At 38.5% G+C, this 27,161-nt stretch overlaps 1 protein-coding gene across 3 annotated transcripts; it reads right to left on the reverse strand.

The window, feature by feature from the left end:
- Positions 1 to 2,524: 2,524 nt before the first annotated feature.
- On the reverse strand, positions 2,525 to 26,815 carry LOC132133721 (serine/threonine-protein kinase WNK1-like). 3 transcript variants are annotated; one of them, XM_059546643.1, is made up of 24 exons: positions 26,723 to 26,815; positions 23,903 to 25,045; positions 16,194 to 16,366; positions 15,875 to 16,095; positions 14,290 to 14,447; positions 13,875 to 13,963; positions 11,684 to 11,903; positions 11,232 to 11,496; positions 10,863 to 10,993; positions 10,662 to 10,748; positions 10,429 to 10,542; positions 9,453 to 9,538; positions 9,205 to 9,355; positions 8,929 to 9,045; positions 8,555 to 8,668; positions 8,404 to 8,458; positions 8,177 to 8,317; positions 7,275 to 8,014; positions 6,433 to 6,531; positions 5,883 to 6,334; positions 5,605 to 5,798; positions 5,416 to 5,520; positions 5,135 to 5,325; positions 2,525 to 3,454 (listed from the first exon to the last, which is right to left on the reverse strand). In XM_059546643.1, the coding sequence occupies exons 2-24, from the start codon at positions 24,590 to 24,592 to the stop codon at positions 3,167 to 3,169; spliced, it is 4,881 nt and encodes a 1,626-aa protein (XP_059402626.1). In that variant the 5' UTR covers positions 24,593 to 25,045; positions 26,723 to 26,815; the 3' UTR covers positions 2,525 to 3,166. The 3 variants fall into 3 exon arrangements, with proteins under 3 accessions (XP_059402626.1, XP_059402627.1, XP_059402625.1); XM_059546644.1 differs by lacking the exon at positions 26,723 to 26,815 and adding an exon at positions 26,060 to 26,696 and having other exon boundaries at positions 10,863 to 10,987; XM_059546642.1 differs by lacking the exon at positions 26,723 to 26,815 and adding an exon at positions 26,060 to 26,696.
- Between the last annotated feature and the right edge of the window lie 346 nt (positions 26,816 to 27,161).

Below are 27,161 nucleotides of genomic sequence, written 5' to 3' on the forward strand. Positions count from 1 at the left end.
CAAACTTTCTATCTCATACACACACACACACACACACACACACACACACACACACAAACATACGTATGCCACTGCAACAGACAGCATTTTTATAGAAATTGGCAAATAAAATTAACTAAACTGGCATAAATCTAAAAATTTTTACATTTAATTCAAGGTCTGGTCCTAGAGCATAAACCCAAAGTGGAACAAACTTTCTATCTCATACACACACACACACACACACAAACATACGTATGCCACTGCAACAGAGAGCATTTTTATAGAAATTGGCAAATAAAATCAACTAAACTGGCACAAATCTGAAAAATGTCACATATGCAACATGGAACAAGCTTGTAATATATATTCTATAATATTCTGCTTGTTCTTTCACATGTTTATTAGCCATGTGATTTATAAAAAAAGTTGTTCTGTGTACCCTTCACTCCTGTTCATTACAGTTTATTGGTGCTGTTGTTTTGTATTATATTGGTTTATTTATTTTTAAAATTCATCTTGTTCTAAAATCTCTTGTTCTAAAAAAATAAATAGTTGTTGATAAATAATTTTCTGAAATAAATAGTGTGTGATTACAATCATGTCATAATGGTGACTTGTTTTTTTCAAATGTATGTATAATAATTTGCAAAAGCAGATAATTCAAAATATATTAGAAAACAACAACAAATTCTAACTCTGACAAAACTACAGATTTTTTTATGTATTTCAAAATGTTTAAATAAATATTCACAAAATATATATCATAAAGTTGTGAGGAGAAGTTGAAGCATCAAGAAAAATGAAGTGAAAATGAATGAGTCTCTATAGCACTCTAGTGGATACATGTGGCCATTGCACTTTAATTCCTAACCCATAAGAAATAAAGTTTTTTGACTAACCTTTAGATGGCAGTATTCTATCCCTAACACATAGAGCAATGTCCAGAAACTATTTAGATTTAATTAAGATCATCATTTAAGTGATTTTTTCTTTAAAAAATCATTTTTCATGAGCCAATTTATGGCCTAGTTATGTAATTGTGCAGTAAATAGGTAAAAAACTTCAAAATTTCCACAAAAACACAGCATAAATGTATAGTTGAGAAGTAAATAAAAAAAATGATATATAGTTTTCCATATAAAAAATGTATATTTCCTTATGCAATCGCTTTTTAAAAGTTTGGGGTAAAAATGACCCCAAAGACTTTAAGTGTTGTCCTTTTTTAGGAGTGATTAAAGGCTAGATACGTATTGAATATTGTTTTCTTTTAGAAAATGTTTTATCTAGATGTGTTTTATATTCATTTGGTAATATGAGAAGCTAATAAAAGTTTGTGTTTGTCTTAGACTTTTTGATTTGAGTCATCCTCTAATTTGTAATACAAATCAAAACATAAGCATGACTATTTCTGGAGAATAAAAAAAGTCTGTGGAATGGATTGAAACTGTATTCCTGGGTTATTTTACCGCATTTTACCATTTTTACTGATAGCTGATGGCGGGTGATTTGAAAAGCTGTGGGTAAAATTCTGGAAAACACATTATAAGAATAAGCACAATGTAGTTTGAGGAGGAAAAGTCCAAAATGTTTTATTTAGCATTTGAATATATATATATATATATGTATATACACTTTTTTTTTTTTAAACAGAAACCATAGATAATCACCAAAAGGACCCTGGATGGAAAACATCAGCAGCAATTTTTGACCCCACAAATTTAATGCTGTTTTCTATGGGAACAAGTGAGTTGTAGATGGTGAAAACATGCAGTTTTCAGATTATCAGTAATGTGACAGGAGCGTGTGACTGTGTTTAGTGGTATTTCAACAGTTTTTACTGTCTAAATGTGGTTGTGGTCAATTACAAAGGATTCAAATCAGTTCACTCAAGTATCAAAAGTAACAAATAACCCTCCTTATCAGTTAAACCTTTGAACGTTGTGTTTTCTGCATTGCAGTAACTTTAACCTTCTCTAGAGAAGTCAATCAGATCACTTTAGAGGTGACGGGATGTCACTTCCGCAAACAATTGGCACTTTTTTTGTGTATATAAGAAAATAGGAAAAAATGGTTTGGGGGAGTGATATCAACTAACTGGTTGAGGTGCTGTAGTTTAATACTGTACTTCTGTGTTGCTGCAGTCAATTACACAATATTAAATATTTTAACAACAAAGTTGGTCACTGCCCAAAATCAAGTATTTCATTTACTACAGCAAGGGCTGTATGACATATTAAACACAAGGGAAGACATAGTCCTGTGGTTTAAGGCTAGCTTCATTCAAATTGAAAACAACATGTGATTGGATGAAGAAATATGCTTTCATCAATATACATACAGAATGCTCAACCTTACCCAAATTAAGCCTTATATCCACTTACATACAAAAAGGTGTGGACAGGGAATAGTGGTGACTGTCTATATAAGATCCACTGTATTTTTGTAAGTTCATCATAAATTATATATATATATATATATATATATATATATATATATATATATATATATATATATATATATATATATATATATATATATATATATATATAAAAAAGGTCACGAATGAACAATGCTATGAAATACATGCAAGGATGAAGAGCTATAAAACCCTGCTTAAACCTCCCTCAACTGCACATCCTCTTCCTTTCGTTTCAACCTCCAACATAAGAAAATGAAGTCCCTTAATAGTGGTCTCTGAAAGGGAGTTACTCCCAACATTCCTACCAACCTTCTTTATCCATCTTCCAACAATCTAGACTCGTATGCAGGATACACATTCAGGCTTGTGTTGGTGGTGTTGTCTTCTCTTTCCATCTCTCCATCCATTCACTAACATGTTAGTATCTCTTCTCGAAGTAAACCACAACACCATCACTGCATTACACTCTCTGACTTTATTACAATAAGGACTGTATCCGTACTATAAGGCTATAAAGCTTATGTATAAGACAACTTAAACCAGTTTAACCTTTCCTGTGCCTCTTTATCAAATGTACACATTCATCTATCTGTCTTTTAAATAGCAGGTTAAGCCAGATTCAAATACACTGAGTCACATTATTTGGATCTGAAAGTCTTTCCAATGTAAACTGTCGGATGAAACACGTCCATGTAAAGGACTAGGTCCGATAATCACAGCCCCATGAGGCACAGCTTTTCCCTTTCTAGTGCCAACCCTGCTGTTTCAGCTTGCCTGAGTGGTGTGTAGATTAGTTGACCCGCAGTTGTTTCCGGACTGGTGAGCTGCTGAGGGTACGAGGAAGCCCGGCTGTTGTCCTGCAGGGGTAGTGCTGGATGACAGCGGGCCCGCCTGAGTCCACGGGGGCATGCTGTAGGCGGGACAGGTGTAGTCAAACTGCTGACTGGTCACACACAGTGGACCCTTCTGCCCAGCTGAGGGGTTGACGGTGGCTGGCATGTGACCACCCATGGAACAAAGCTCACCTGGTGCAGAGTATTTCCGTGGCATCATCTGAGAAAGAAAACAGTTGGCCTTGATAAGTAATAATAGGAATAAATCTTGATTTGGTCAATATAGGCCTGGTTTCACAGACAGTGCTTAGACCAGGGGTCTCCAACCTTTTTGTGAGTGAGGGCTCCCTGAAGGGATAAAATAGTCTTGAGGGCTACTTGTTTGATATAGGCACACACACACGCACACACACACACAGTTTCAAGTTTTGAAAAATACAACAACAAACAGTAATATTGTCAAATATTATGACTATTCAATATATAATTACCGTATATACCCGAATATAAGACAAGTTTTTTTGTCCTAAAAATAGGCGTTTTTGTCCTAAAAAATGTGGGGTCGTCTTATATTCGCGATATAGACAAAATCACGGGGGGAAAGGGAGAAAGAACAACGGCATAAATATGAAATAGTGACTGAATGATATACTTTACATACTTGCATGTAAAATTAGAAAAGCAACATAATATCTGTGTTTAACTAAATTAAAACGCTGCTCCTCTGCCGCGCGATACGCAGAGAGAACAAGAGAGGTGCGCGCACGAGACGCAGAGCGAGCGAGCGAGCGAGAGAGAGAGACAGAGAGGTGCGCGCGCGCGAGACGAAGAGCGAGAGAGAGAGCGAGAGGTGCGCGCACGAGACGCAGAGAGAGAGAGAGATAGAGAGACGTGCAGATTCTAAATATTTTAAATTATTGAATTATTTCATTATGTTTTAATGATATATGAAATGTCACCAATAGTTATTTTCTCATTATATAACATTATCATAAAAAAAATGAAAGATTACAATTCAGGCTATTTATAGAACGTGCTCGGCGGGCGACTCAGAGACTCCACGCGGGCTACCAGGTGCCCGCCGGCACCACGTTGGAGACCACTGGCTTAGACCAAGCAAGGATGAGGCCATTTAATGAATTTTGATAAACGTGCCTTATGAAAAAAAAAAACATTACTGGTGTGCATCTTGAGACAAAAAGGCACGGATATATTTCAAGATCAGTCAGTGCAAGTTTTTTTTTTCAGTTGAAACAGCTCAGATTTACATTTTAGTCTGGGACTAGGCTTAAGCTTTGTCTGTGAAACCAGGGGAAAGTGTTTTTAGCCATGCTAAATAACACTATAATGCACTGAGCTATTGTGTGTCACTGTGCAGGTCAACCGTTAAAGCTGCAGTTAAACAGAACTAGTGACAGATAATTTTTCTGCACTGAAATAGAAAAATGGTATAGGGCGGATACTTGGTTTAATTCATTGCACTCAAAAATGAATGCAAGCTTGAAGTCGATGTAGTGGGGTAGGGTTAGGGATAGCTCTGTACCAAAACCTGCAGAGGTCTGACTCCCAGTGTGTGATATTAACATGTTGCTAAGCTTACAGCATGATACTACGCAGCATAAAAGTGCTTGACAGACTCAGAAATTTGTATAAAAAAAAAAGTTTAACATTTTTCTACCATCAGTTTAAACCAAAAAATTATTATAATATTAAAAATTATATATAAAAAATAAATCCATATAAATCTAAATATTAGAAATAAAATGTGCATTCTGTTCCAAAACCAAATTTAATTGTTTTATCAAAGGCAATTAGAGTCTTCCCATTTTAGGTTCTGTGATAATCTAAATGAAAATTATATTAAGCAAACTTTTTTTTGGAATAGTAAGAGTTAACGTACAATATGGGTTTGTGCATTCTTTTTGGAGCTTTTCTTGACATGTGGCATCTTGTTCTTGGCATCCCTGGCCCAGTTATCAACCAGCTGATGGAGGTCAGGTGTGAATGTGCCCTTGTGTGGCAGATTAGCAGCAGGTGCTTGGTCCTGGTCATGGCTCTGTCCGTTCTCTTCTCTCACTGGACTTGTGGTTCCTGTAGGTTACAAATAATATTCCCTGATTAGAAAAATCTGAGCATTTTGAAAAATAAATAAATAATAATAATCTAAATAAAAAGTCCTACCTTGCACATGAACGTTTGAGCCTGGTATGGTTTCAGATGGTAAAGTCTTTCCAGTGCCTGACTGATTGACTGAAATTTGACCACTCTGTACAGCTTGTTTGTTCCCTAGACAAAACCCAAACAACATTTTCATGCCATTTGAACACAAGCCCATGTTACAGTTGGGTGTAAATAACTAAGCTCTGATACCTTGTTGAAAAGAAGCAGTGCCGCTACCACTTCTTGACCTAGTCCCCTTGCCCTTAGTGGGCCTCCTCCTGCCTGACACAACGGCTATGGTGGGAGGGACCACCACAGAGGATGGCGTTTTGCCCAGACGTGTATAGAGTTGCTCGATTTCCTTCTTCTGTTTATTCAGTAATGCCTGGATCTCGACCATATGCCTGCGAAAAGAAATTCATTTTCAAGTTCAGTTGGTGATCACGATACATGGTTTTCATGATTGAGCTTGCGGAAAACACAGTTACCTCTCCCTGAGCTTGTTCATCTCTCGTTTAAAGCCCTCATCTTCTGGTTCCGAGTCGTTGTCACTGCTGAGGTAGTGATTGGTGATGGACATGGTGGAAGGGGTCATTTTAGACTGTTTAGCAGAGTCTGGTCCCACGGCAGAACTTACAGAAGAGGTCTTTCCTTCTGCTCGAGTCACTGAGAAGCGGCCCAAATTGATATCCGTGCTGGAAGTCACCTCAAAGCGGCCGACTGTAGTGGTAGATAGGATGGATTCAGGGCTGACCCTGTTAGGGGTCTGAGATTTATGAACGGTGTTTTCAGGGCTAGAGAGAGATGACGGTGATGAGGAGGAAGAGGTTGACGATGATGTTGTTGTTGTTGTTGTTGATGAAGGGGTGATGGAGGAAGATGAGACTACAACTGCTGGATCTTGAGCAGTGCCTGGGTCTTGATCACTGGCCACAGAAACCTGAAATGTAGGATGCAGAATGTGCATGAACTTGTTGTAAAAAATGTAAAAGCATATAATCTGAGCCCTAGTGGACACGGAGAAGTCTACAAGGCTACCTGAAATCTGCCAAGTGTGAAAGCTTTCTCAGGTGGTGTTGTTGCTGGCTCTTTCTCCTCAATGCTGGTCTGTCCATCTGGTTGAGTTACAGATACCGTCTGTAACAGAGAATGTGTGTACAAATATGAATGAGTGAAAAATAAAATTGTCCATTTTAAAAGGTCACTGACAAAAAAAGTAAAGAAAAGGAATTAAAAATATAAAATACATATGCCAAGATTTTAGAAATGTACTCTATGTATTCAAAATGGTTTCATTTGTTTTTGAAAATCTTTTTATAATTTTAAAGAGAAGTTTACATTTAATAACACTAAACATGTCATGTGATATAATCAGCAAGTAAACTTTGATAAATTTTTCTTATATTTTGAACTTATACATGCGAATATACACCTTAATCATTATTTTAATTCATATTCAAAATTATTACATTCACAAATAACATTTAGTTGTTACTTTGTATTTTGTGGGGGCAGGTTGTCCTCTTACGACATTAATTCTTTCCCCTGCATGCTGGTTACACAACGTGTCAGTTTTGTTTAAAACAAAAACTATATCATCTTATTCAAATTATAGGATTTATTAATATTTCATAATATAGTATTTTTATTTTAGTATAGGTTTTAGTAATTTTATTATGTGCTTTTTTCATTTTTTTATAGTTCTATATTTCTTTATTTCCTTTTTATTTCAGTTTACTGCCAAGTTATTTCTTAATTTCATATAATATTTTACATTGGTATAAATACAATTTTTCATGCCATCTTGAATTAAAGAAAAAAAAAAAACCTTTCTAATACCAACACAGACACTAAATCAGCAAGTTAGAAATTTTCCTCACCTGTGGCCTTTGTGGGGACAGATCCGCAGGTGGTGTCTGGGCATAGCTTGTAGGGGTCACAATAGAGGCAAAAGCACCAGGTGCAAAGTTCCCACTGGAACTGAGAGACAAACTGGAAGGCATCCCACCGGAGACAAAACCAGAAGTGTTAGTGCTGATAGTGTTGGGTGGGGAGGATGTGGACGTCTCTCCAGATCCATCTGGTTGGTTAGAGGAGCTCTGAGAGGAGTCCTTGAAAAGGGAACGCAGCTTCTGGTCTAAAGCATGGATGTCTTCAATTCCAGGTGGCTTCCCCTGAACATCACTCTCACAATCTCCTGTTGTAGATGGTTGCGTCACCGGGACAGAGGAGGGACCAACTTGCACTTGCTGGCTGTCGTTTTGAGCTTGATCCAAGCCATTGCTCTCAGCCACAATGTTTTGAGGAGTCTGGGTAGGGGTGGAAAGTGACAGTCGACGTGGTGCTGGTGATTCTGTTGGGGCTGGAGAAGGAGAAGTCCTCCCTGTTATGTTTTGCTGAGTAGTAGATGGTGTAGGAGTGCAAACATGAGTGGTGACCACTGTCGGAGCTGCAGTGGCTGCTGGGACAGGGCTCTGGAATAACGACTGAGAAATAGGAGGGATACAGCTCTCTGGGGCAAGACCTCCAGGTGTGGCTGGCATCACAGAAATCTGGGTTGAGCCAGGGGCAAAGCTAGCCTGGTCCTGCTGAACAATGCTGGCTGATTTGGGGTCAGATGCTAGACGTGAGAATACGTGAAATCAGTCTTAATGTCACATGTTGGTTGGTCATATTAAAATATATTGCCATATCAGCTTCATCAGCTATTACATGGCAGATATAAATTACAACAAAATACCATAAATACTTCATATACAAGTATAAGCAATGTAAATCAAACCTGGTATGGAGTCTTCAAATGATGTGTTTGCAGAAGGAGGTCCAAAAATTGGCTCCCGGAGTCTTGCTTCAGGCACAGGGCTAACTATGAAGCGCCGGCCTGCTGAAAGTACAACTTGTGCTGCCACGCTAGGTGGCACACCTGTTAAATGTGAAATATGTCAAATGATACAGGTTGCAAGATAGGGGCAGATAAAATATAAGAACATCACCACAAACTACACTTACTAGGTACACTGGATGTTAAAATTTCAGGTACTTGCTGGCCCAAATTACTGCCCACCTGAAGTAACAAGTGTTAAAGGGAATTTAAATTTCATTTGTAGTCTACAAATCATTTCTCATTTCTTATTATGGTGTAAAAAATCATCAACTGTACCTGATTTTGGTTATATTTCTGAGCCTTTCCTTTCTGATCGGCCATCTGAATGACATATCTAACCTGCTCTATGAAGGTCTCCCGCTCACTCTCCAAGATAAAATCACTTTCGATCTTGAAATTACACACACAAGTAACACATTTATTAAAATCTAATAAATCTATTGATTAAATATATAAAAAAAAGTGTAACATTTTGGATACTGAAAGTCAACATTTTAATCCAGAAAATGCTAAATGAAAGGAAAAAAAACCTACAAACAAATAAAACCCAATACATACTGAAATAAATATTATTGTAATTTCAAATGAAGAGGTCTCTGGCAATTAAACCACTCTACTGAAAAAAAGGTGTAAGTAAGAGAAAGGTGTACCATAATTTCAGCTATTTCTACTGGATTATCTCCATCCAAATCAAACTTGAATGTGACCATTTTCTTGTTGTGGGTTTCCAGCTGACATTCAGCAACTCTGTCCCCAATATTAGAAATCTGCAAAAACAAACAGATCAATAACCCCATGAAAGTAATTATATGCACATACTAATTTTTGATGTTATAATCACACTGTTTATATAGTAAAATACAAACCAAAGTGTAATGTATTGCCACTATTAAAAACTAAACAAATTAGATTTGATCATAACTTACATTCAGGACATTGAGCTTGAGCTTGTTCTTGGCCATTTTTTCGTGGCGTGAGTGACTGCGTACAGAGCGGCTCTGGGGTCGTTTCATAGAGCGACCCTCATGCCTGCCCTCGTTCCCATCGCTCAGACCAGATGCAGGATCAGAGTGACCACTGAGGGAACCCAAAATATTATAAACTGTTGGTTAAACTACTCTGTATTGGAATGTCAATATGAATAAAAAGGAGTTATAAAAAAAAAATGTTTCACCTTTCTGTGGAGACTGGAACCAAAGATGTTTGAGGATGTGGCTGCTCTCCTGGCTGCGTTTGGGAGTGAGACACACTCACTGGTGCCTGTAACAGAGAATTAATGATGTTAGAACCCCAGGGACTCCTAATCATGATCATCCAAAACACAAATCACAGGGAAGAGACGTTCTTTGTCCAGACAAAAAGGATGCAATGATACAATGTGGATACAATCCGGAGTAATGCCTGCTGAAAATTCAGCTTTGCCATCACAGGAATAACACAGGAATTACATAAAAAAAAAATAATAATAATAAGCAAAGAGAAAAGAGTTATTTTAAACTGTAATAATTATTCTGATTTTACTGTAGTTTTAATCAAGTAAAATATAGCTATAAAACGGCCAAAAAACCTAAACCATACTGACCCCAAATATTTGAAAAGTACTCTAAGTTACTGACATTTAAAGAACATTTTTCCACATTTTCTCAAAATTGACTGAAAACAAAGCTTATTCCAGCATCTAACAACATACCAGTGAACAAATTATTTTGTTTAGCATTATAAGTGAATTTTAAGAAAATAGTGTAAAAATAAGCAATGCTGTTCACCATTACAAAATGATATTTATAAATATACATTATATTTTTAAATGTGAAAGCATTATATCAACCATCAGCACTGTAGATATTATTATCAGCACTAAAAACCCACATTGGCAAACAGCTAATTCACACACCACAGTGTTAGGCACAACTAGTTCAGCATTTGGAGGTGGTGAGAAAACAGGAGAGCTGAGATGACATGCCCATATCTGACAAGCATATAAGAGCAGCCAGCATGCAAGGCAAGGATGGAGAAGTAAAGAACAGTAGGATTAATGTATGAACTGCCAATAAGTTGGATGTTGTGCTCAAAGCACACAACATTCATCAAGAAACATGCAGGTCAATGGAAGATGTAAGGTCAGTCACCAGAGGGCACTTTTACTGTACCTGTAAGACTTGAGGGCCCTGAGGGGGAGCGCTGCCGTCCTGAGGTGGCTGATGGTACTGCAAGGGGACGGCAGGCTGAACGGCAGAGGGCAGAGTGGCTGTCTGACCCATCCCCTAAGAAGGCAATTCATGTATACTCTCATTTATGTTTAACTCTGGTTTATGTTTAACAAACAACAGATCTATAGAGCAAGATGTTTTTGTCTTCATGTTACGGATCACGTGAAGTGTACCTGAGCCGAAGTTCCAGTCTGGGCGATGGGACCCGGGGTCAAAGTACTGCTCGGTTGCTGCAGAGGCGCCTGGGCTGGGTGCTGTGTCTATTGAGGAGAAACAATTTAGAAACAAAAGTAGTTGTTTTTTTCTTCAGGTTAACATGACTAGCTCTGTTTGAAAACCAAGACGGGTAACAAAATACAAAGAAAATGACACACCATGCTTTGTGGATGGGTGATGGTGTGCTGTGGCTGAAGATCAGGCTGTACAGTGCTGAAAGATGTGCCTGGCTGGGCAGGCTGAGTCTCAGGGACGGACACTGAACCTTGAGGGTCCACAAAACCTACAGCTATGAGACAATAAGACTTTCAGAACATTTTCCAATACAAACACGTGTATCTTTTCTTTTATATTAATTTCTAGCATTTTAATACTTTTTTGTTTGTCATCGTTATATTGTGTAATTATTTTTCTCATCATTACTTGCTCTGTGTATAATGCTTTGGCAATGTGTTAACACAATCATGCTTATGAAGTACTTTGAAGTATTGAAATTCGAGCAAAGTAACTGATTTTGCAACACTAACTGGAAGCAGAGGCTCCAGGCTGCTGCAGTTGCTGGTCTGCTTCATGTTCTTCAGACTCCATAATGACTGAGGCCAGAGCGGGACCAGGGGGCTTGGCTGTGGTGTTAAGTTTTGAGGAGTCATTCTCCTGGACCCTTTTCCTCTTTTCTTGTTCCTCTCTTACAAGTTTCCTCTGCTCTCTCTTACGGGAGAACAGGGACACTCTGTCCTTTATGGCCTTTGCTATGGTCTTGTGGTCACCCTCACAAACATAGCCCGAATCGACCTTGAGGAAAAAGATTAATCTGATTTGAACTTTAAAGACAATGACAAGAATGGCCAGGGGGAATTCTGCAAATTTTTAAGTGTTTTTTATTTTTTGGTGTCAAAAAAATTAACCAATTGAAGATTTAAAACATCAACTGATTTCAATCCGTAGTTAAGTAATAGAACAGAAATCCAAGTATCTTTACCATTTCTTGGGCAACATCATCTGGGACGTCTTTATTTAAGTCAAAGGAAAACTCAATGGCTTCATTCTCTTTGTATTTCCCTTTAAGTTTCTTTACATCCTCAATGCGTAACAACAACTTTATGGCCACCAGCTCTCCATCATCCTCCTCAGCCAGCTCTACACGAACACCAGTTTCCTCCTGGAAAAAACCATGACTTAGGAGGTCCTTGATGCAATACCTAAAAAACAAAACAAAAAAACAAATTAAAATTAAGACCTGTACCAATATTTTAATGAGAACATACATACAGGTCCTTCTCAAAAAATTAGCATATTGTGATAAAAGTTCATTATTTTCCATAATGTAATGATAAAAATTAAACTTTCATATATTTTAGATTCATTGCACACCAACTGAAATATTTCAGGTCTTTTATTGTTTTAACACTGATGATTTTGGCATACAGCTCATGAAAACCCAAAATTCCTATCTCAAAAAATTTGCATATTTCATCCGACCAATAAAAGAAAAGTGTTTTTAATACAAAAAAAGTCAACCTTCAAATAATTATGTTCAGTTATGCACTCAATACTTGGTCGGGAATCCTTTTGCAGAAATGACTGCTTCAATGCGGCGTGGCATGGAGGCAATCAGTCTGTGGCACTGCTGAGGTGTTATGGAGGCCCAGGATGCTTCGATAGCGGCCTTAAGCTCATCCAGAGTGTTGGGTCTTGCGTCTCTCAACTTTCTCTTTACAATATTCCACAGATTCTCTATGGGGTTCAGGTCAGGAGAGTTGGCAGGCCAATTGAGCACAGTAATACCATGGTCAGTAAACCATTTACCAGTGGTTTTGGCACTGTGAGCAGGTGCCAGGTCGTGCTGAAAAACCAAATCTTCATCTCAATAAAGCTTTTCAGCAGATGGAAGCATGAAGTGCTCCAAAATCTCCTGATAACTAGCTGCATTGACCCTGCCCTTGATAAAACACAGTGGACCAACACCAGCAGCTGACATGGCACCCCAGACCATCACTGACTGTGGGTACTTGACACTGGACTTCAGGCATTTTGGCATTTCCTTCTCCCCAGTCTTCCTCCAGACTCTGGCACCTTGATTTCCGAATGACATGCAAAATTTGCTTTCATCCGAAAAAAGTACTTTGGACCACTGAGCAACAGTCCAGTGCTGCTTCTCTGTAGCCCATTTCCTGCACACGCCTGTGCATGGTGGCTCTGGATGCTTCTACTCCAGACTCAGTCCACTGCTTCCGCAGGTCCCCCAAGGTCTGGAATCGGTCCTTCTCCACAATCTTCCTCAGGGTCCGGTCACCTCTTCTCGTTGTGCAGCGTTTTTTGCCACACTTTTTCCTTCCCACAGACTTCCCACTGAGGTGCCTTGATACAGCACTCTGGGAAAAGCCTATTCGTTCAGAAATTTCTTTCTGTGTCTTACCCTCTCGCTTGAGGGTGTCAGTGATGGACTTCTGGACAGCAGTCAGGTCGGCAGTCTTACCCATGATTGCGGTTTTGAGTAATGAACCAGGCTGGGAGTTTTTAAAAGCCTCAGGAATTTTTTGCAGGTGTTTAGAGTTAATTAGTTGATTCAGATGATTAGGTTAATAGCTCGTTTAGAGAACCTTTTCATGATATGCTAATTTTTTGAGATAGGAATTTTGGGTTTTCATGAGCTGTATGCCAAAATCATCAGGATTAAAACAATAAAAGACCTGAAATATTTCAGTTGGTGTGCAATGAATCTAAAATATATGAAAGCTTAATTTTTATCATTACATTATGGAAAATAATGAACTTTTATCACAATATGCACATTTTTTGTGAAGGACCTGTATTTTGATCAGAGAAGGAAACTGGTTTACATACAAACCAATATTATGGCAATGTTTAAAAAAAAATCAACTTATTCCTCAGTAGTGACATCAAAATGCATTCATATGTGTATCATTCGAGTGCCTTGGAGTTCTTGTCTTCATGCATTCATATGTGTATCTGACTCAGGACTTTTTAATGTTAAATGTTAAATAAAGCATGCAAAATGTCACTGGGAACTTGTGAGATCTTTCCTCTCATTCTGACGTAACCCCATGCATGGTTGGCTTAAGCATAAACAGGTTAAGAACATAAAATACACAGCTGACATTTATGACCTTAAATTTGATCAAACTGGATTTAAGTGAATGTCGACCCACCTCTCATCTTTATTCTGACGTATGCAACCCTCAATGATCTCCTTCACTTCAGGAATAGCCACTTTGTCAAAACTGCCAGGCTTCACCCCCTGTAAACACGACACAGAAAACAATGAAGTCACATGTAAAAAAGCGAACTTGGGGCCAGATTTTCTCAAAAATACTACATTTTTAGTTACTCAGGCTTACGTTTGTATTTATAACTCTCTGATACCATTAGGTTGCTAGGCCAGTAACGGTTTTGTGAGACTGGGCTCCAGCATTTACTGGTAGAGGAAAAAACTACTTACCACTGTGTGAGAAAAAAAAGCAGAAAGGAAACACCCCCACAGTGTGCAAAAAAAGGGGTGAAAAGACTAAAATAGTGCAGCAAACAAAGGGACTCTTTCCTCCGACCAGTGAAGTGTGGACTTACGCTGGTGACTCTGCGATAGATCTGAGCTGCATTCTGACACTCAGAGTACGGGTACTCAGAAGTAGCCATCTCCAGCATACACATCCCAAAGGCATACACATCCACCGACTCGTCATACTTCTCCTCATACATCTCAGGTGCCATGAACTCAGGAGTACCTTAAATTAAAAGAATGGTTCAGAACTCTCTCAGTACCCTATTACAACCTCTCATTGAAGAGGTGAGAGGAAGATGAAGCTGTCGCTGAAGACCGCTTGGGCACAACCTGTGAGAAAAGAGAGAGGTAGAGGAAAGAAGAGCAAAAAAGGGATAGAAAATAAAAATAAAAAAAAGAGGAAGGGGAAACTCCCCTCAGTTAGACCGCAATGATAAGAAGCCCAAGTTTCTCCATGTAAGACCTTCAAGGGCTGGACTGCGAATAAGAAAAACCAAACTGGTGCACAGCACTCACTCGAAGGCCTAGACTGACCACATGATTCTAAACAACAGAGACTGAATTTAAGAAATCAACATATTTGTGGTTGTTAGCCCAAATAACAAGTTTGTGGTCAGAGGGCCTGATGCTTGCATCACAAGACCAAACCGAAGCACTAACTATGGAAAACAAACCTTTCCAAAAGTCCTACCTTTGGGATAACCTGTGAAGAGAAAAGGTTGAGCAATTCAAATCTGTTACACTCCATAGTTTAACAAAAAAAGTGATGTTCTGTGCACCAGGTGAACTAGTAACCAAATGACCCACTGACAAAGGTCTCACACGGACAAACTTCCAATACTGATAATGATTCTGACTGATGTGTGTCACATAATACTGGTGGACTTACCAGGCTCATTTCTGCATACTTACTGTCTGTACTGCAGTACACTAAATAATCCTTAAAGTAGAATAAGGGGAGACCTGAAATTAGAGCCTAAGGCTTCCAAAACAAACAAACAAAAAAACACAAAGATCTTGAAGCTAAAAGTATGAGGGAGATGAGCAGAGAGTTTAAGGCTTTGAGCTCCAGACACTGACACACTAAAAGAAAACAAGCATTTCCTTGTGGGGGGAAAAATGAACAGATTCATTAGCATTATCATCATTAAATCATGGTTGACTGAAGAAACAGACCACAAATTTCCGAACCAGAGCAAAAGATCACTCACGATACCTGGCAGCCCAGGGCTCAACTCTAGCTCTAGTGTTATCCTATGATCAGATCAGGTTTCCCTGCAGACGAGTCACAAAATACCTACAACCGCTCCACATCTACTTACTCTGTCTGTGGGCACCTGCAAATGTTGCAATGAGGACAGAAGAAAAGACAAAAGCTATGTTTGAACTAAAGGAAGGTGTCAAGAGACAACTTCCGTAAAGCAGGAGCCCTGGTTAGCTGTGGTTCAAGCGGTCAGGGAAACACTGTGGTCTGCTTTCTCACCACTGTCATTGAAACACACATTTAATAGAAGCAGAAGAAGAAAAGAAACTTAAAAAAGAAACACAGAATGAAGGATTTGCTTTTCCCTCAACCACAAATCGGAGTCTGACAATTCAAATGGATTTCGATTTGGAGGCTGTAATGCAGTTGCAAATACTTAGCCGTACCTATGACGCTCTTGGCAAAGGAGGTCCTCTTGAGGGTAGCCAGACCCAAGTCTCCAATCTTTACAGATCCAGTAGGTCCGGTGATGAAGATGTTGTCACACTTGAGGTCCCTGTGGATGATGGGAGGCGACCGGGTATGAAGGAAGTGCAGCCCCTTCAGAATCTGCCGGCACCAGCTGCGCAGGACTTTGATCTTCATCTCCTTAAACCATTTTAGATACCTACAAGGGCACCGAAAACAAATAAATCATAGCAGGTGGTCTTGATGACAAAAATGGCTTAAAAAAAAAATCTGACAGGAACAAATAAGAGGACTTACGTCTTGAGTGTCCCAGATGTCATGAGTTCAGTCACCAGGACAATACACTTCCTCCCTTTCAAGGATGATTCCCAGGAGTCGTAGAAGCGTACTATGTTGGGATGCTGTAGACCTTTCAGCATTCCGGCTTCCTCTTTAAAACGCTGCCGCTCTGTCTTGGACAACTTGCGATCCTGAAAAATAATTTCTTGTTTTATTTTAGAATATTACAAAAGAGTACAAACCAGTCTAAATCTGACCGCACTTTAAATAAATTTTTTTGAAACAATGCCAAAAAGCAAACAAAAAACCTTTCTGGGAAAACAAAAGAAAACATTACATTTACAAATGCATTTAGCAGATGTTTTTTCCAAAGTGACTTATAAAAGATGAACAAAAGCAATTTTTCAAAAAGCCAACACTATTTTATACACTTCACATTTTATACAAAATTACACAGGGCCAGATATACTAAGAGCTTGTGCTAGCGCAAACCCTCTGTTGGTGTTAAAAGTTTCCGTCAGAATTTACAAAAGACGATGAAGAGTTATTTTTGTGCCTAACATTATTGCATATACATTTTAGGAGTTTCCCTTTCGGACTCAAAATTTATGGGAAGGGAGTATTTAAATGAATCATGCCAGGTGATTTACTAGGTTTGCCATAGTCAAGTTAGTGGCATTTGCGCTATTATTGCACCCAAAAAAGGTGTTCTTAGTAGATTACTCGAACCTGATTATCATTGGCTCTACTTGTTAGCTTCCCTATGCTTATTTGTGCGGCTGTTGGTAAATTGTGTGGTCATTATGGATATGAGCTGGCTGCGTCTGTGTCAATATTGTCAGAGGATCACCTTTTTATGGGATTGCATTCATATTTACCGTTCTTTTAAATACACACTCGAACCCAACTGCTTACACACCTCTGTGACTTTTCTGTGATGAAAAAAAAGCTGTGTGCTGAATTGTAGTTTCATCAAGGGGGAAATGCTGCTACTTCAAAAACCTAATTTGCAATCAAAGTAGATGGTGCAGCACTAATAATATCATCTACAAAGTACTTGGCTCAAACCCTGTCAAGCAGTGTGACCATTTTGCTGTGTGCACCTGACTAGTTAAAAAATTTCAACTGCCGATTCTTAGTTGACCTACATTTGGTGCAGTCAGCTGCTATCTCTGGAATGAGAATCATTTAGTCATGAGTTCGCTTTTGCCAAGCCCTGGGGGGACTGTCGTTCACTGTAAGTTAGGGTTAAAACTTCAGTAACTGCTCACGTGTAAAACGAACACAATTAGTGGTCTTTAACACAATGCCTTAATGGAGTGAAGCCCTGTCCAAATCAATTTCAGTGCCAAACGATGTGGGTTAGAGGAAGGGGGACCCTTTACACCCCACCCTACCAACAGACCTACTATTCCAAATATGTGTTGCATTCTCTGGCCTATGTGACCAGGCTAGCAAACCGTCGGAGTGTTTCCCTAGAAGAGGGGCGGCCTGCACACTGAACTCACATACACATACCACTTCAGATGGAAGATAAGAAACTAGGATTAGTGAGAGGATCTCAAACATATTACATAAAGGAAATAAAAATGTAAAGTAATACACTACAGTTCAAAAGTTTGAGGTTAGTAAGATTTTTTAAATGTTTTTGAAAGAAGTGTCTTATGCTCATCAATGCTGCCTTTAGATTTAAAAAATACAATAATTTTGTGAAAGTTCTACTTTAATAGATTTTAAAACTTAATTTATTCCTATAATGACAAAGGCAAATTTTCAGCAGCCAGTCTGGTCTCAAATGATCCTTCAGTAATCATTCTATTATCCAGATTTTCTGCTCGATCTTATTTTTCGTTATTATCAATGTTGAAAACAGTATTACTGCGTAATTTGTTTTGTGGAAACATCTTTTAATTTGAACAGCATTTATTTGAAATAGTAAAGGCTTTTACAGTGTTACAAAACTTGTCCCTTTTGGTCAATTTAATGCATTATTGCAAAAAAATAAAAAAAACTTACTTATCCCAAACTTTTGAAAGGTACAGTGTATAATGTGTATGTGAAGTAAATGAATGACTGTACTATTTTAACACTTAAATCATTTCTTTCCATCAAGAAAATAAATAAAAAAAATCTCATGAAGTTCTCATGGGAGCACAAAGCCTCATGTAAAAATACATGACATAACATGTCAACTGGGAAAAGAAATTTAAATCGCTTTAAATAGTATACGGTTACTGGGGAAGATTAAATGGGGTCCGTTAAAGGGATCAAATGTAGGGTGTAGACTTGTGCCGGTATTCGGTAATGCGATATATCACGGTAATGAATTTGCACAATATTGTTATCATGGGCACTTCTAAATATCGTGAATAATTATATATTACAAATTATTCAGAATTTGGAATGCATTTTAAGAATACTTTTCCCATCAACTAGTCAAAAAGCACAACACCGCTGTATGCTGCTTGAAAGACTTGTGTGCGCTCTGATGTAAACAAGCACGTAAGAGAAGCACATGAGGAACACATGAGAGATGAGCTGAATGAAAGCACATTCACTCTCTGACAGCAGATGGCGCTAAACTGCAGAAAATGCAGTCCTTACCCTTGAAACACCACAAATAAACCAGCTGCCCTACTTTCTAAAACATATTTAATAATTTTAAATAGCCAATCAGATTTGTGTATTTGCTATGATGTTCATCACAGTGCCAAATACTTAATACTTAAACCTTAATAGGCTATTTTAATCTGGACTACAACATGACATAGAAATTGTTTGAAAGTGTTTTGATTTTTAATTTACCGTATTTTTCGGAATATAGGTCGCACCTGAGTATAAGTCGCATTAGTCCAAAAATACGTCATGAGGAAAAAAACATATATAAGTCGCACTGGACTATAAGTTGCATTTATTTAGAACCAAGAGAAAACATGACCGTCTACAGCCGCGAGAGGGCACTCTATGCTGCTCAGCGTAGGCTACAGGAGCACTGAGCAGCATAGAGCGCCCTCTTGCGGCTGTAGACGGTAATGTTTTCTCTTGGTTCATGTCTCTTAGTTCATGTCAAATTAATTTTGATAAATAAGTCTCACCTGACTAAGTCGCAGGACCAGCCAAACTATGAAAAAAAGTTAGTTTAACATTAGTTAATTCATTAGTTTACATAAACTGCCAATGAAAAATTCTTCTGAACATTCATTCATCTTAGGTATTTCAATATTTAATAACACGTTGATAAAATCTAAAGTTAGAACTGTATTATTTAATGAGCTAACGAACTAAAACTTTTATTTTTTAACAAAGATTAATAACTTCTGTAGCTGTTGCTCATTTTGAATGTTAATGGTGAACTAAAGAGATCTTATTGTAAAGTGATACCTATGGGTCTTTATAGTTCTTTTGCACTTTAATCAGTGCAAAACTTTTTACTTTATATATTTTCCTGTATTGCTTTATTGTATTTAAATGTTCTGTTATTTTTGTTATAAATTTTTTTTTTTTTTAACTGTTATACTGTATTATGAGCACTTTTTAAAACTAAATTTCAATACCGTGATTATACCGTTTTACCGTGATAAAAGCATGAGCAATTAATCGCAACAGGAAAATTTGATACTGGCATATCCCTAGTAGGGTGAAAGCCAAATGCAAGACAATTGGACTGAAACTCAAGAAGTTGCTTTAAAATGCGTGGAATGCTACAATGACTCAATTATCTGGCTAAACTGTTTAACAGAGTATTTAATGTGGTATTTTGAGGTGGACGCTTACTCTTCCATAAATCTTCCATAAAAAAAAGAGAAGCATCTGAGATCCATTTTCTTTTTGTGGTGACCTATAACCTATATTGGTGACCTATATTGTTCAAATGTGTTCAGCATGTGAGAAAGGAAAGAAGAGAAATGTGGGAGGGGAATATCCCTGAGTTCAGCATAAGGCGCTAGAGACAGATGGCCTTGTAGGGGAGATACACAGGGCCTTTCCTTTTCTGCAGCAGTGTGAACTTGCAGCTTATAACACATACCGTTGTATCACACAAGACAGGCCGGGAGACAAAAATAGCGACAAGTGAGACATGAAATGTGAAAAAAGTTAGTTAAAGAGAGGCTAAAAGCTAGAGAGAGGCTTTTGTTTCAGCTCAGTGTATGAGCTGACTACACCTGAAGACCATGAGCAAGCAGGAGCTCACGTGAAGCTGCCTTGTCATCGCTCTGCAAAAAAAAAAAAAAAAAAAAAAAAAAAAAAAAAAATAGACAGCAGGGGCTGGAGAGAAGCAGCAACTGAGTCGAGCCTTGGTAAACTAACCAGCTCACCATGCTTCACACAGGAGACTACAATTGCTTTGGTGGTTGAACTTGACCCACTTTTGAAAGCACACCTGTATGTGGCACATCAGTACATTTAAAAAAAAAAAAAAAAATGGAGGAAGTCTCTGAATGCAAACTGACTACTCAGAAGTGGGCCATACAACTTATGAGCTGGTGATTTTCTGACAAAGGTGTTGCTGCTATGTAGTTGGCCAGCTTTAGCATGCTCTCTATGCAAGCACACTAGGGCTGTCAACGAATATTCTAAATTCGAATATGTATTCGAATAGTTTAAAAAAAAACGAATTTCGAAGGTGAAAATTAATATTCGAATAAAAAAAAAAGTGTGGAAAAAAAAGCCCGCGGTAGTAGAGGCGTGGTTGTCTGTTTTGCGAGTGTGCGCGCTAGCGCGCCTGAAGGTTCAGGGACAGGTCACAGCCTCACAGGAGTCGCACTGTCTGGCACAGCATCACTGCTGAAAGTTGACGCGTCTTCATGAAAGATGCCAGCAAGTGCAGAGCCCAACTCGACCGCAGCAGAGAAAGTGAGGTAAAATTGTTGACCCGCGAGATTGTTGTATGCAAGCTATTTAAGATACAGTTAGCATACCATTCGACAACTAGCAACATGAGGTCACATCTCAAAAATGTGCACCCAAATGAGCATGGCATAATGTGTGGAACTCCAGCTAAACAGTCACGTCTTGACACTTAACGTTACTTTGCATCGCCAGCCGCAAGCTCTTTGTCTGAAACACGACAAGAACTCATAACAGATAAAATAATTTCGTTCATTTGTAAGGACATGAGACCGATCAGTATCGCGGATGGGGCACGCTTCGGGGAGTTCTGTCAAGCAATGGATCCGAGGTTTGATTATTTATCGTTTCATGTCAAGGAAAAGTTCCATGTTTACCACAGCACAGCTTGCTCAGAGCATTCGATGTCAGTTCTATATGCTGTAAAATTTCAATTAATATTAATAATATTTGTTTCAATCACTGAATGAAGCCTGCTATATTTGGGACAACAGTCGCGACCGTTTGTTCATTTAAACCATTATAGGCAGAGAGCATGAGGGTGAGAGAGCGCGAGGTCTGCAGTCTTGGCCATTAGTTGATTTCCTTGTTTTTGTGTAGGTAATACGTTGTCATATACGTTTAAACTTAAATAGACTATTGTGACGAGTGGGGCGGGGCCGAGGGACATGGGAGCGAGGCCGGTGGAGTGATTGGAGATGAGCTACACCTGTTCGACCCGCCGGTCTCGAGGCCCACGGAGGAGATGGAAGGATATAAAACTGGAGCGACGACAGTGAAGGACGAGAGAGGACCAGGCCTGGGCGTTATTTTAGGTTTTGGTTTCATTTTGTGCGCACCAGTCGTCCGTGAGGGGCTGGTGCGCTGTTTTGTGTTTGTTTTGTAATTAAAGTTTCATTTTGATTGTCCGCCGGTTCCCGCCTCCTTCTTCCTGACGATTAGGAAGTTTAATTCATTACAACTATCTATACAATTAGTTATGTCTCTTTGTATTATTTTTGCTTGTTATTGACGTAATGCGCGTCATTGACAACATGCGCCACCAGATGTTCGAATAGTTCGAATATTCGTGTATTTTTAGAGGGAATATTCGAACGTCAATTTTGAGCAATTTTGACAGCCCTAAAGCACACCTCACAGAGATTACACATACTTTTATCATACCATAAACCAATACAAGTGGAATGAGTGCAAAAATGTACAAAAGCTCATGTTTCTCACAATTCATAAAATAAAAAAGTAAATGGCTGAAGACTGCAATTTGTAAAAGCCTGTTTCTGTAACAAAATAAAGCATTATAAGAAAATTAATTGTTTAATATAAGAAGAATGAGATTTATTTGAAAAAAATCTTACCAACCCTAAACTTCTGAACTGTAGTATTAATTCACATTTGCATGATATTAATTGTAATTCCAAGAAATAAAGTCACACTGTAAGATCTAAAATTGCAATTTATTATCGTTTTTGTTTTCTCTGACATGGAAACTCCTTGAATAAACACTATCTTTGATTTACTGCATATGCCACACATCTTCCAAAACACACCTGGTGGACTAAAATAACCTAACTAGGAAACAAGGATTTTCTACACAAGAATGATACTACAATGCCGGAGCTATGGCCAAAGATGAGAACAGCTATAAAAACACTGGCCAAATGCCAGATGGGATAAGTGTCAGGGGTGTGTATTGAGATGCTTCAGAGGTGACAAGCTCCAAAGGTGTGACAAAGGGACTAGTAAAAGTGTTTCCGCTCTCTAAAGAGATTATACAGCAAAATTAAACATGAACAATACAGGCTGATGACACAGGGTGTAGGTGGGCCATTGAAGTTTGAATCAAACTGACTTGTCATTAGACTGTCATTAAAAGGTACTGTACTGGAAAAGACTCAAGAGAGGGCTGTAGGTTTCAGAGAAAGATAGTAGGGATGTAACAATGCACCCCGAGCTGATTGAAAATCGATAAAAATGTGTGACGATTCAAACGGTTGGGATGTTAAATCGCAATACAGTTGGGGGTAGGAGTTTATAGGAATGTATCTTTAAGGGTAACTGACTGTCTTTAGAAGCCATAAGATGGTATTTTCTTTTCATCTTGCCTCCGTATTGTGCATATTATAGTTAAATATATGTTAAAGCACAGCTGCATTGTTTACAGCGATAACCAAGGAAACACTACATTGCAGCTTTCACACAAATGCCACTAAAATCTAATTTTGTAAAAAAAAAAGAAAAAACCTAGAAACGAAAAGAATATTGTATAGTGAATTCATTATAGTGAATCATATGGCATAATGAGTTGAGTGTGAATCATTACATTCCTATGAGATAGTCCCTACTTTAGTCGCAAACGAGCAGTTCAAATAGTGATTTACCACCGCCAGTGGACAGATCAAGAGTGCCAACAACGGCAAATGTTGCACTTTGTTATCCTAGCTGTCAAAAGCTGTGATATCCTACCCATAAAGCGCAACACTCAGGCTTCAGAAGAAAAATCTCCATTTATTTTCTCCAAAGGTCAATTGATTTATAACTCATGAACCTTTAAAGACAGAGCTACTGTCAGTTCCGAGTTTGTTAAACAACAATTTATCCATTTGCATTATTTCAACTTTTTTATTTTACTGGTGAAAATGATGCTGTACAGAATGAAGCACCACAACTGGTGCAATTAAGTCTTGCTGTGCATGTCAAAATTAAAATCATCAAGTACATAGTCTAGCGGTCCAATTTTTTAAATACTTTTTTCCTTCAAATAAAAGATTATAATGTGTAATTGGTAGGCCAGGTTCATGGCCTCTGATGCTTAAAGACTGAAAAAAGTAACTGAAATTCACTAATGAACTAAATAAAGACACAAAATACAGGTAACGTACCTGCAACTCGCACCATGCCACCTCCACTGTGGTTTCAGTATCCAGACCCTTGTAGACTGTCTTAAAAGAGCCACGTCCAATCTCAATGTCGAACTTTAAGAACCGGCCATCTGGCGACGTCCCGACTGCATTTGTCTCAACTTCTTCATTGTCCTCTGGCTCTGCCTTCGCATCCCGCAAATCGGTCTTAGCTCGTGCCTTCTCTTTACCTCCATCCTCCTCCTCTTTCTCATCCTCTCGTTTTGCATCAACACCATCTCCAGACTTCAACTCTGCAACAAAACGTGGTGCTTCTGCAGAAAGATGTGTAGTATTCGCAATCAACACTGGCATTGACTCTATGGCTGTCTCAACACCATCACTCTCCTTCTTTTCTGGTGCAACCAAACCTTCAGATTGTGTGGCCACAAAAGGAGCTTTGGTTTCCAAGGCAGCATAGGAATCAGTTGGGATGGTAAGGATTGCATTCTTGCTGGGCAGCTCCAGCGCCGTAGCATTGGAGTCATTGATGACGCTGCGCCGAAAGAAACGGTGCTCTGCCTTCAGTAGTTCTCGCTCCATGGTGTGGTTGCGACGGCGGACCTCGACCCCTAGACGCTCGCCCACCAGCGTGTCTGAGCTGGAGCCATTGATGTTCTTCGTAGGGGGGGAAAGGAACTTGACCATATCGTTGCTGAGATTTTCTGACATTTCTCCACCAAGTGGAGCAAGAAGTAGGGTCAAACCTTATATGCTATCCATGCATGAAAAAGAACAACAACAGTATACAAATTTGATAATGAGAAGAGGTTGCATCAAACCAAGTGAAAACTTGCCAAACCTCAGTCCTCTCAAAACAGCAGTTCAGATAAAGTCAATACTCTTGCAAACAAAAGTGTTGGAGAGGAGCACAGGAAGTGCTTGGTGATAAGCGTAATGCAGGATCCACGCACAGATCACAACATGTTGTTGATGACGATAATGATGACAAAAATGAGACCTCACATCCAGCTCATCCATCCTGTGTGAAACTGTGGGGTGTATTCAATCCACATGGGGGGGTCTCCTGTGGGGGCAGGGCAGTAGCCTGCTGATAAATGTGATAATCACTTTTAACCCCAAGGTTGTGCCAGAGCACAAAGTTCAACTGTTGCATCTGATTCACTGAAAGAGACACAAAATACAATTTAATCAAAGTGGTTAGACACAGTTAACAAATTTACACTCAACTTAAAAGGCAATGGCTTTTCCACAACCAGGCAAATATTAACCCGTTCAAACGGGGTTAATGAGAGTTTATTCTCACTAAAAATATAGGATGTATCATTTATTACTGTAAAAATAGACCAGTCATACTGAAAGTTTTAGATAAAGACAGTAGGAGGAAGTAACTTTGATTTTCTAACAAGTCAAATTCAAAACGTTCAATACATAACTTTTCAAAATTTATATAGTTCTAATCCTATTTAAACAACAACAATTCATGTACACTTTATCTTTGCTTTTAAGAAATAACTGGAAGTAACTTATTCAAAACTGAACTGTTTATGTATTCAGGACAGTGAACATATGTTGAGGAATAATTAAATTAGATTTGTCCTTGCCAAGTGTCGTATATGGTTTCAAATAATAGAAAGAAAGAAAAAAACATTTGAAACAGTTGTTTATCACGTTTTTCCTTTTGAGAAACAAAAAGTACGTTACAATAATTAAGATCATACTGGAGACTTTCCCCTCATACAGCGAGTAAAAATTATTTATTTGAGATGTCAAGCCTTTATTTTTTCACTTCCCTCATATTTTATTTCTTCTATTTGACTTTTTTTTCCGAAATTTTTAAGCTTGAACGACTCCGTCCGCATTCACAATCGAGAAAAAGGACAAACAGCAAATTTCCCAAATTTCTTTCTTTTGTATTCCCCAAAAAATTTAAGTCATACGGGGTTAAAGCGACATAATGACGAGAAAATGGATGAGTAAACAATTAACGTTACATTTGTTTAGATGAACTGTATCCCATTACGTGAATCTCTTTCCACTTATTAAATCTGGCGTTAACCATAAAGAAGCTAAAACCAATGTTAACTATCGTTACTCAGAATTATATAAATATTAATCACGGCTTCGTTTAGTTTCACCCTTGACCATTTTGTCACCACATTTAAGACGAAAACGTACCATAATGTTAAGTAAGTGTCGTCGTCATCATCTTCAGTTATTGGTGAATAACCAACGGCCAACTCTAGGTTTTACCGGTGATTCCCCAAACGCGCGTGCTCAGTTTTTGAAATGACGTTTATACGGCGCGAAGCAAGAGAAAAGATCAAAGTCTCTCGCTTAACGTAACTTGAATCCAATGAAAGTCCAACAAAATGGCTAATGTCAGTTTCTGTGCCTCCGCTATAACCGTCTCGAGAGATACTGCGAAGTTCGAATGTCAAACGCTACAACAACGCGTAGCTTCCGCTAATGGTTGCTCGCGAGACTGCAGAGCAGGTTCTCTTTGTTATTCCCTTTCAGCTGACCTCGATTCATTTTGCCTATACACTCCTCTATTGCATGACGTCGTACGTGCGAACGATGCAGTTCAAGTTGACGTTACAGCATTTATATCAACAGGATGCAAAACAATATTTGAAAAGCTAAGATACTATATCCATTTATGCCGACACAAAACTTGGCTTTGGGTCCAGCGTGCTCGCGAGCGCTTTGTGGCTCTAGTGTTGACAGCGAAAAATCCCTTGCAGATGTGCACGCGCATAGTTAAAAAATGCGTAATCTGCATGCCATCGATTCCCCTACATTTTCCATATCGCACGAATACATGCAACATGAACAAACCGGTTTCGTGATCAACAATAACCCGGACTCTGTCCTTTAGCCGAGTAATGTCTTGCAGTTAGAAAGTAGCGCCGCCCATTACAGCCTGCCGTGTTTTAAAGGAACAGTTCACTCAAAAAAATGGCAATTCTGTGAACTTTTACTCAACTTGCATTATTTTAGCTCTTAAGTGGAACTCAAAAGGAGAAGTCAGGCAGAATTCAGGCCTCAGTCACCATTCACTTTCATTGCATTTTCATTGAACCCAATTTTTTCATAAAATGAAAGTGAATGACTGTTTTTATTCTCTGTGTACATGTCATGATAACCTCTTAAAAAGAGGTCATTTAGAATTGTCATGTCACGTCACTTAACCCTAACTAATATAATTGATAAAAAGGGCAGGTTTTTTCTTTCATTCACTTTTTATGTGAATATGTATAAGATTAAAAACAAAATA

The sequence above is a fragment of the Carassius carassius genome, chromosome 50, assembly GCF_963082965.1.
Source record: "Carassius carassius chromosome 50, fCarCar2.1, whole genome shotgun sequence".
In the NCBI taxonomy this organism is placed as follows: Eukaryota; Metazoa; Chordata; class Actinopteri; order Cypriniformes; family Cyprinidae; genus Carassius; species Carassius carassius.